General features: G+C 45.9%; 1 protein-coding gene across 14 annotated transcripts in view; it reads right to left on the minus strand.

The window, feature by feature from the left end:
* Nucleotides 1–11,150, minus strand: part of ADGRL3 (adhesion G protein-coupled receptor L3) — a 591,492-nt gene that overhangs the window by 21,809 nt on the left and 558,533 nt on the right. For all 14 annotated transcript variants that reach the window (XM_014943112.1, XM_014943115.1, XM_014943111.1 and 11 more), the window contains 3 exons: nt 8,970–9,138; nt 5,615–5,740; nt 3,170–3,266 (listed from right to left, as the gene is read on the minus strand). In XM_014943112.1, the coding sequence (XP_014798598.1) occupies nt 3,170–3,266; nt 5,615–5,740; nt 8,970–9,138 (392 nt within the window). The remainder of the gene's footprint in view (nt 1–3,169; nt 3,267–5,614; nt 5,741–8,969; nt 9,139–11,150) is intronic.

The following is an 11,150-nucleotide window of genomic DNA, read 5'->3' on the forward strand; positions in this document are numbered from 1 at the left end:
ATCTGGAGATGAAAAAAGCCATAAAGAGTGCAATACCTGCTAAATCAGAAGAAGACATAGTTACATGTCTAAAGGAGGGATGCACTAACACAGACACCGTGTTCCAGACTGATGCCCAGGAGCTTTATGGAGGAAGAAGAGAGGATGGGAAGGTGTAGAGAGATTCTATGGGACAGATAGAGCAGCCTTGCCTGGGATGTCTCACGGCTTTCTGCTCCCACAACAGAATCAAGAAGAAAACTCAACGCTGGTCCAGGACGTGGAGAAGTGGAGTCCGGGCCAGGACCTGGCTCACGGCTTTCTGCTCCCACAACAGAATCAAGAAGAAAACTCAACGCTGGCAATGCTGGTCCAGGATGTGGAGAAGTGGAGTCCGGGCCAGGACCTGGAGGATGGGGCAATTCTGGGAAGAAAGGATCATTTTCTCCCAGTTTTTAGAGTGGGGGCGGCTGTCTGAAGGCTCTGGGAAAAAATACTAGCGCACAAAGAATGTTTCATCTGGGATGACACAGATTATTTCATGCAAAAGGTGGTAAGGTTGGGAGGGCTAGAGAAGGACTTCTGAACAGGTATGCGAGCCTATTGTATCCACCTCGGGCAGGGAAAGTTACTAACCATACAATTCAAGGCTTGCACATGACTCCTCTGAGCTTTTGTTGCACACTTGTAAATAAAACATTAATAAAACAGCTCCTTTAAAGCTTTGATGTATATTAAAATACTAAGAGGAAGACAAGAGCTGTGAAATCCTCGTTGCCCCTCTGGTCTGTTCAGGCTGCGGCTCCCTCCGGAGAACCTGAAGAAACATCTTATGTTCTATGCAAAGCCCTAAGACCATGAATGTTTCTTTTCAGTTGGAATAAACAGGATAAAGCGTGAAATATCCGGGGGGCCACGCAGTTGGGATTATGTTGATGTCAGGTATATTTTCCTAGTAGAACTGGCCACCTGCTACTTTGGAGATGCTAACTCCCACAGGTATGTTTTAACCTCCATTTTGCAGATAATTCTAACAGAAGAGAAAAAAAATAACAACCCCAACAACAAAAATTGTGCCTGCCTGCATGAAAAGAAGGGAGGATGCCCTTGTGTAATAGTACAACTTACTCAATTCACTTAAATGTCCCACCCAAAAGGCTTCCCTTCCAAGACAGTTAATCAGGCTGCTTCTGTAGTTCTGAGATTCAGGCTCTTCAGGTGATTCATCTCATCTGATGTTACACAAGGGAAACAGCTGGATGAAATCCGCTTTGAAGATGCCTCCCCCGGCAGTTCATTTCCCAATTGGCCTTTAAATAACAGACACATCTATCTAGTAACGTGCTCTCACCACACCAGGATGGAGATTGCCCACTTGAAACCTATTCACCGCTTTTCCAGTTTATGGTCATACACCCTTCTTTGCATGGGGGGGAAAACAAAAAAAAAACCAACCTAAATTGAAAAAAGGAGAGATGCCTTTCTTCTGCCAATGAGCCCAGAAAATCTGGTTTGCTAAAGCTTTTCCTTGTGTAGCCTCAGAAAGCAAGTCAACTTCTGGGGTAAGCAAAGGAGCCAGCATTTCATGCGTAACACGGTTTGGTTTCCTGCCGAGACGGAGCGATGGATGGCCGAGGGAAACGGTGGTTCTTGCTGTAACCGTTGTGCAGCAACTACTCCCACTCCAAATTAGCCCCAGAGAAACCTGTCTGTAGCTCTCCAGTCTTTGACAGAATCACAGAATCACAGAATCTTCTAGGTTGGAAGGGACCTTCAAGATCATCTTGTCCAACCGTCAACCTAACTGACAAAAATAGACACCCACCCAACAAACAAGGAGCATCATCACTAAACCAGACCTCCCAGCACTACATCAACCCGTCTTTTGAACACCTCCAGGGATGGGGCCTCAACCCCCTCCCTGGGCAGCCCATTCCAATGCCTGAGAACCCTTTCAGGGAAAAAATTTTTCCTAATATCCAGCCTGACCCTCCCCTGGCGCAACTTGAGGCCATTTCCTCTTGTCCTGTCGCCTGTGACTTGAGAGAAGAGACCGACCCCCACCTCTCTACACCCTCCTTTCAGGGAGTTGGAGAGAGCAATAAGGTCTCCCCTCAGCCTCCTCTTCTCCAGGCTGAACACCCCCAGCTCCCTCAGCCTCTCCTCATCAGACTTATTCTCCAGACCCCTCACCATCTTTGTCGCCCTTCTCTGGACCCGCTCCAGCACCTCAATGTCTTTTTTATGGTAGGGGGCCCAAAACTGGACACAGTACTCGAGGTGAGGCCTCACCAGGGCCCAGTCCAGGGACGCAAAGACAGAGAGAAACGCGTGTGTGGATACATGGGGCGTTTGCAGGAACAGCATCTTATGGCCATCTCTATTAACGGCTCGTCAGTGCAAAGTAAAAATACCCTGGCAAAAAAACCCACCAGAGCGAGTCCATCTCTATTAATGGCTCGTCAGTGCAAAGTAAAAATACCCTGGCAAAAAAAACCCACCAGAGCGAGTTGAGGGAGGAAATTACATCTCCATGCTAACTACTTCCCCTTTGTGCTGAGGTGGGTGATATCTATCATGTTCAGAGAGCTGAATTGTATACCCCTTGTTCCCCAGCACTTGGTAGTCAATATTACTAACAGCACAGTCAAAATCCTTCAAGACTATCCTCAGGCAAAACTCACCCTAAAATCCTAAAATGGGAATTCTGGGTGAAAAAACACTGAATAAGAACCAAACTCCCTACTCAATTCTCAGCCCAGCTTTGCAGTCCAACCCTTAGGACTGAAATACTTCTGATTTTTCACTGTCATGAGAGAACAGCTGGGCCCAGTAATCTCAATTCCAACCCCTCTTAATTCCAGCATCAACTGGGCAGATAAACAAAACAGAATTTGGCATCTGGTTGCTCAAGGCTAAGCCATATACTAATTGTACTGGAGGAAAAATAAACTCCCTTCCAGAAATGACAATTCTTGAAAAGGCATGTGTAAAAATAAAGAAAGAAAAGGAAAAAAAAGGCAACAACCACAACACCTCCTCCCAGTTATCACCGTAACATTTCTTATGTGAGTCCAGTGTCGTTCAAGGGGAGGAGCAGGGGAGGGGGGAGGAGGGGAAAGGGCAACACATTTCAGACTCCTTAAAGCCATTAAAAGAGTTAGAAATACGAAAAGTATTTTATAATTACCTCTGTTGAGTGAAGCTGAACTGTTTATATCTCCAGTAATAAAGGAAGACTCGGACTGCTTTCGAACTGTGTCATTCCACATCCTACGAATCCGGCTCTGAAGGGGGATTGAACCACAGCAAGTAATGAATTTCTAGCAGCTGCAGAGAGGTTTCTTTCTGCCTCACTAAAGGTGGATATTGGCATCTTTAGCTCAGGAATGAGACTTGTTTCTAGACAGCTGTAAGCAAGTGGTTGCTGTTTTGCTCCTGCCAGACGCTGCCTGCCTAACTTCATAACACAAACGCCTCTCTACCTCAAAGAAGAGCATAATTGGATTGCTTACATCTTAATTAAAAAAAGAAGCAACAGAAATCGTATACAAGAGAAACCCAGACCTGTGCGAGCTACAGATTTACCAATACAGTACCAAATACCAGAAAAATAATTTACATACAGAAACATGCACGCTCCCCTTGCTATCTCATATAGCTTGTGTCTTATTTTTTGTGAGGAGTAAAAGAAGACTTGATCTTTGTCTTGGTGTCCCTGAATGAGCAGAAGTTTTTCTATAGCTACTGTCCATCTTGGGGAAGATCGGGGGAAAAATCCCCCACAAATGGATGACTTCTGCTCCTCTACTGAAAAATCTGTGGTGGTTTTGCTTCTGCTGCTGAGGAAACAGTGCCCTGAATGTGTTTGCCTTCTCTTTTGGTTCTCAAATATATCGTGGAGTATCTACCCCTGTGGCTTTCATGCCACTGTCTCACTCCTCCCCAACTAGACCTTGCAAAAGATAAAACAATCAGCCGATTTTTGAGCGGTTCAACCACAATCCCCATGTGAAGATGACTGGGGATCCCAGGTGTTTAGGGGAAACTCTTCCTCACTTCACCTCTCAGAGTACAATGGACGTGCCCCCACGGCTGTGTGAAAGTGGTGCTAGGTGGTCTGGGGGACTGGGAAGGCTTGTTCCCACTGTGATAGACCATGTTTTTTTCCTAATTGCCAAAAATCAAGTGCTTTCCATAGTGGGGTCTTAGCCATGCAAGATCTTCCAGGGCTTACACGTATTGTCACAGCTGAAAAGTGCTTCCTAGTCTACTCATTAACTATGCAGTAACAGCATGTGCTAATTATGCATTAGCCCTCTATAAATGGAAGCACAATATGACATGAGGTGCATGCACTTTTAGTGCAATTATTTTTCACCTGGACATTTAATCTATTGTATTTCTCTGACAAGATCCATTGTGGATTAATTATTCTGTTTCCTAAGTGCTTTTCAGATTAAAAAAGGGGTTTAGGAGCTTTTCTCCTCATGGACTTCTCTATTCAAAAGTTGGGAGTCAGCTGTTTCCAACAGCTCAGACTGATCTCCATCCACTCTCCATCACCTGTGTGAGGATTTTCCTGCCTACGACAGGTCTCAGGGACTTCTGTCCTTCTAAGGACAAGCTTCTGCAGCAAAATAGTCTTCCTTGCTACCTTAAACCTTGCCTGCCATGCGTTGACTGCTTCCAGGAGACTCAGTTCAGCCTCAAAAGGGCTTGTTTTCTTGTGCTAAGACTGCCAAGAAGGAGGGCCAATTAAAGTCAACTCTTCTCAGGCAGGAGGGCACCTACCCAGTAGCTAAACTATGTCAAACCAAAGGCTTTCCAATCAGCCACCCAGATGTTGCTGGATACAGTGAGTTTTGGACATTATTGATTACTGTGAGATTTGATGGCCTCCTGGAGAGAGGTTCCATGTTCTCTTGTTGTTATTTTCCCTGCATAACATACAGACCTACATAATACCAAAGTGGAGCTCTTGGATGACATCTTGGAAACAGCTGAAAATAAATAATAATTTGCTCCAAGACATATATCGCAAATTAGGTTTTCCTGGGAGGTTATAAACTGTTACTCCTTGCATGTCTTTCATAATTTAATAGTGGAGCTGTCATGTGTAATTACTTCCATTAGTAATACAGAATAAATTTGTGTTTGGTTTCTATTGATTAAGAAGTAAGCTTCTTCATTTTATACGAACTGTTTGCCCATAAATCTGCAACTGTAGGTACAAGTTAGCTTCAAAATTGCCAAGTGCACAAAGTACACAAAAACAGAATTTTCAGGTGACCAAAGTGTAACAAATCCAGTAACTTAATAAGATAATCTGACCCCAATGGATTCCCCTCAGAGGTCTATAAACTAAAGCAAATTGAATGAGGCAAGGAATTGATCAGCCCACTGAATGTCAGAAAGCAAGCCCTTTCACTGTGAAGGCTCTTGCAAGACACTTGTGGTCTTGTTTTTAACAAGAAAAATACGTGGTTGTTATCCCATCATTCCTGCACATGGCAACAGCAGTGACAACAACCTTCAGCTCGTGATTAAAGGACATACTGGGATGTAGCATAGCTGACAAAATGCTCCCAGCTCCTGACAAAGCATCGGGGGGAGGACAAGAAGTGCACGTTACCTGTGAGCCTGTGGAATATCTTCCAGGGGTCCGTGATCCCGAGGTTTTTCCTGAGCCAATAGAGCTCTCTGTACTTTTCCCACTACAGCAATGCGTGCGCAGGCATTTTCCATACTCTTTACGTACCTGGCCAAGGGAAGAGCAACAGTGGTGAGTGGGCAGCTCCTCCTCCAGTCAACTGCCTTCCAATTGTCAACACGGCCCCTGATTTTTTTCCTCAGTGGTTCATTAAAATGATAGCTGTTGTAGTAGAACCATAGAATCATCTAGGTTGGAAGGGACCTTCAAGATCATCTAGTCCAACCCAACTCTGACAAAAAAACCATCAGTGTTTTGCATTGATCAGATCCCCCCTCAGCCTTCTCTTCTCCAGACTCAAAAGCCCACATCAGTGTTTTGCATTGATCGGATCCCCCCTCAGCCTTCTCTTCTCCAGACTCAAAAGCCCCAAGTCCCTCAGCCTGTCCTCGTAAGGGAGATGCTCCAGGCCCCTCATCATCTCTGTAGCCTCTGCTGTCCCCTCTCCAGCAGTTCCCTGTCCTTCTGGAACTGGGGAGCCCAGAACTGGACCCAGTGCTCCAGACTTGTGCCAAGGCAGGATCTAAGCTTTGTCTGAGCTTCAGATGTGATTTTTTTTTTTTTTTCATGGGCAGCAATACCCAGAAAACAGATGGGACAAGACTGAAAATATACTGAAAAGCCAAAAGCAGGTCACTTTGCCCATTGACAAAAAAAAGCCCCCACAAATCCATGCATACCCAAAACACCAGTTGAGTTTCCTCAGAGCGCAGGGTGAGCTGTGAAATTTTACCAGACTGCCTATGAGCATTTCAAAACTCTGTGAAACAACTGTTTAAAAAGCAAATTACAGCTTTTTCATTAGGCTCTTCCTTAAGCGCTTGAGACAAACACAATACCGTGAGTACCCAATATGCTCGAGTGCCTAATCAATCCTTTGCTGAGAGAAAATAATTCAATTGCTTTAATTAGCCACCCACTGCTTGCCTCTCTGCAGCTTTTTGCTGATTTCCTAGTCCATGATAGATAGGAAAGGAAATGATTTTTTTTTTTTTTTCCCTCCTCTCAAATAATTCCTCCCTGAGCTCTGGGGTCAGAGATGCATCCACCCCACAGCAAGGTACCAGCTGCATCCGCCTTCCCTCGATGCAGCCATAAATCAGCAGCGATCCCACAGCCACCAGTGACCATTTAAGGGTGTAAACTGGCTTGAGAAAGAAAAGAGAATGGTTTTTCCATGCCAAGTGAGCACTCCGACAGCCAAGGAGGCTGCGGTGCCTTGCTGGGATGCCAGGTTAGGGACTGACCCTTTATGGGTTGCTTTGGAGGCAAGAGAATCAACCAGTGAGAATGGTGCAGAAATTCAGACTCCTTGCCAAAGAGGCACCTGCAGGTTTAATTAGTGATGGTGATGCTGCCTACATTCTTATTATCATCGTTGGAACTCGATGATCTTTGAGGTCCCTTCCAACCCAAACCATTCTATGATTCTACACTGGGAAACCCAGATGTATTAATGTATAAACCCTTCTGAGAAACCCAGATGTATTAATGTATAAACCCTTCCCCATGTTTATACTGGATAAAGAAACTGCCCTTTGAAACCAAGATGTACATACAAAATTATCAGCAGACAATGCACAGAATTGGAGAGCTCTCTGGTACTGAATTTCAGTGGAGAATGAAATGGTTCTCAAAACTATTTATTACTGATTGTCAGAGGCTGTAAGCTTGATCTCCATATACACACAAAGATTTTTATTTTGATTTTTTTTTTTTCACCCCAGAGTTTACCTAAGCTACTCCACTGTTCTCTTGCAAATGTTAGTTGGGGCATACTTCAAGTTCCACCGAGAAGCACTTAGTGTGCTTGCTTTGAGGAAGATTTACAGAAGCCCAAGCTAGGACCAAGCCATACAAAGGGTAGTGAACTGTTCCAGAGCATAGGTCCATTCATGACTTAAAAAAATTGGGTGACGCAGGCCCTGCTACATACCATCAACTCATATATGTTGCTATAGAAAGGGGTGATGGCCCAGAAAGCCAACCCCATCCTGGGCTGCATCAAAAGAAGTGTGGCCAGCAGGGTGAGGGAGGTGATTCTGCTCTTGTGACACCCCACCTGGAGCCCTGTGTCCAGCTTTGGAGTGCTCAGCACAGGAAGGACATGAACCTGTTGGAACGGGTCCAGCAGAGGGTCACAAAGATGCTCAGAGGGATGGAGCAACTTTCCTAGGAAGACAGGCTGAGGGAGCTGGGATTGTTCAGCCTGGAGAAGAGAAGGCTCTGGGGAGACCTTAGAGCAGCCTTCCAATATCTGAAGGGAGCTACAGGAGAGCTGGGGAGGGACTCCTTGTCAGGGAGTGCAGTGACAGGACAAGGGGGAATGGTTTTAAATTGGAAGAGGGGAGATTTAGAATAGATTTGAGGAAGAAATTCTTTGCTGTGAGGGTGGTGAGACACTGGAAGAGGTTGCCCAGAGAAGCTGTGGCTGCCCCATCCCTGGAGGGGTTCAAGGCCAGGCTGGATGGGGCTTGGAGCAACCTGGTCTGGTGGGAGGTGTCCCTGCCCTGGGCAGGGGGTTGGAACTTAGAGTCATAGAGTCATAGAGTTGTCCAGGCCAGAAGGGACCTCCAAAGGCCATCTAGTCCGACCTCCCCGCAGTCAGCAGGGACACCCCCAACTAGACCAGGTTGCCCAGGGCCTCGTCGGGCCTCACCTTGAGTATCTCCAGGGATGGGGCCTCAACCACCTCCCTGGGCAACCTGTTCCAGTGCTCCACCACCCTCACAGTGAAGAACCCTCTCCTCATCTCCAATCTAAATCTGTTCCCCTCTGGCTTAAAGCCGGAGAACTTGATGATCTTTAAGGTCCCTTCCAACTCTAACCACTCTACGATTCTATGATTGCTGCAGGGGCTGCAAATGGGGACGTAAAGCTCCATTTTGCTGCGAGCACTCAGCCAGGTGAGGACCCTCCGGATGCTGGAGGAGCAATGCCTCACGCCGGCGTGTGGGAGAGGAGAAGCTGGCTGACAGCAGGCAAAGCCCCATTACAGACAGGCCTAAAGGCCTAAAGCCTTGCAGAGGGACAGCTGCCTCGTCCCCTCCTTGCCAGCCACCCGGTTGCTGAAATGCCACTGCCACATATCTTATCACCTCCTTCCCCTGCATCTTGCCCTTCCCAGTCTAAATACCACCCTTATTAGGTTCAGGGAGATAAATCTGCGTGTGAGATGAATTCAGGGCACACAGACACACGTTGTTACGCTGCGGTTGTCAGGCAACAAAAACACCCCGTTACCACCTCTTTTGCCGCCGGGAACCGTCTGTCTTACCTTTTTCTGGAGGACACAATGGAAAATGAATATAAACATTCCCTGTAGAGAATTGAATATGGTGAAGAGATAGGCCATGATGACTGTGCTTTCATTAATATACATGAGTCCAAACGCCCAGGTCAGTCCTAATAGGCAGAGTAGGGCTATAGCACCTATAACCCAGGACCTGTTGGGAGAAACAAAGGAAAAAGAAAAAAAAAGAAAGGGGTTGGTTTTTTCATCTACAGAAGGCGGCACAGGTCTACAAGCAGGAAGACTTTTGCCTGTGGTTTTAGCAAAAAAGAAAACAGCATATCACAATGAGTTGTAGGCATTTTTGTCATCAAGCTGGATGCAGTTTACAAATCTTCAAGCTTGAGGAAATGGAAATGTTATAAGCGTAGAAATTTATCATAACCAAAGCATATTTGTAACCACAATGTTTCTTTTCTTTTTTTTTTTAAATGTAAAAGCAGCATCCATGTAAATGACACGTAGATGCTATTTCTGCAAATGACAGGAAAAGAAAACAAACCGACCAAAACAATCCACCCTAAATGTCACTTTTTGAGTGTCCACTGGTTTCTCCGGGGCAGGACTGCCAGCTGGATTAGCTTCTTTATGCTTTAACACCCAGACACACATATTGCTGCATTTTAGCCTGTAAGCCAGACAAACAGCTGCAAGCAGGTGGGCAAACCCCCACCGCCTGCCAGATTAGCTCTGCACAAGGAGGCTCTTTGCAACTCTGCTTCACGCTGCTCCCACCCAGAGATGGGGGGTAAACCTATACGTACGCCTATAGGCACTCACACACCACGTTTCCTGAAACAGGGGCTGCTGCCCCACTTCTGCTTGAAGAAAAGGAGGGACAACCCTTCGTCACGTCAGCTGCAAAACTCAACTATCGCCTGCCCCATCCTGGGAGGGAAGCAGGAGTAGGGTGGTTCAAGCAAATATGGGGAGCCTGCAGCGTTTGCTTGCTTTCTCCCAGAGACTTTCTGCTCAGACAGACAGATTTTGGGGACATGGGATGGCTGCTGCGTGTTATTTTTTTCAGCGCGCTTTCAGGGAAGCTGGAAGCTCTGCTGGGATGGCAGAAGTATTCCCTGTTACCCTGCTAAATAACATTTAGTCACCTGTTAAATCAACTCCTCAGAGACTGATCTTCCAGTACCAGGGCATGAGATGAAGTGTGACCAGCAGGCTAGGAACCAGGTCCTGCTTCCTAACCATCTCCCTGGTTTCCACATGGGAAGTCACCTACAACTTGAAAGGAATTGCTGCTGCACAGGGGAGGGAGCCAACCTCTGCCTGGGAGGCACGGAGCAAGCAGCACCACGAGCATCCTTTTGCCCTTTCCCTCGAGGCCTTCATCTTCTGTCTTCCCCAGGTATCATTAGGTGTAACACCATCAAAGTGGTACCCAATCTTTGCACGTCTTCCTCACCTCTGCTTCCCTGCCCGCTCCAGAGCACCCTAAAGTGCCCTTCGCAGGGACAGGGACCTGTCTACATTCCTAAGCCACCTTCAGCCAGGCTTTGGGCATATATGGGCTTGAAGCAGCAGCAGCTTAGGGGAAAAATAAGTCCTGCAGAGGCCAGGCAGGCAACCTCCACCTCGGAGACTCTATGGCAGCTGCAGCCTCAGATCCCTTCCCCTTTAGCAGGGCTTGTCACAAACAGAAGCACACCAATGTTGTATTCATGTTTTCTCTTGTTTTTTTGTTTTTGGTTTTTTTTTCTTTAGGTATTCGAATGAAAATAGAGCATTAAGTCTTCCACTAAAGTTTATAAAACATGTATTATTTAACCACACGACCAGAAGAGTTCCCTAAGGTAACCGCTTATTAAGGCAGTTCTTTAAAAGTCACTATTATGTATCTAGCAGACCAGAACAGCTCCTTTGAAGCATTTCCAGTCAATCCTGCTAATAAATATTTAGCACGATGCAAATTGAAAATGCGCTCTCAAAATCCTCCAGAAAGGTAGCCAGTAGATAGAGTTTACAGCTTTAGCAGCTTGGTGTATTTTGCTCTCCAAGATTCCACCCTCAGCGAGAGCACATTATCATCTTAATTGCACGCCAATTTAAAAAAATGCAAATATTTTTTTTTTCCTTAAAAAAAGAACAACAAATAAAGTAGGAAACACTTTTTTGTTTTGGGTTTTTTTTTTTTTTTTTTTCCTCCCCTTTCTT

Source organism: Calidris pugnax, unplaced genomic scaffold (genome assembly GCF_001431845.1).
Source record: "Calidris pugnax isolate Ruff unplaced genomic scaffold, ASM143184v1 scaffold16, whole genome shotgun sequence".
Taxonomy (NCBI): domain Eukaryota; kingdom Metazoa; phylum Chordata; class Aves; order Charadriiformes; family Scolopacidae; genus Calidris; species Calidris pugnax.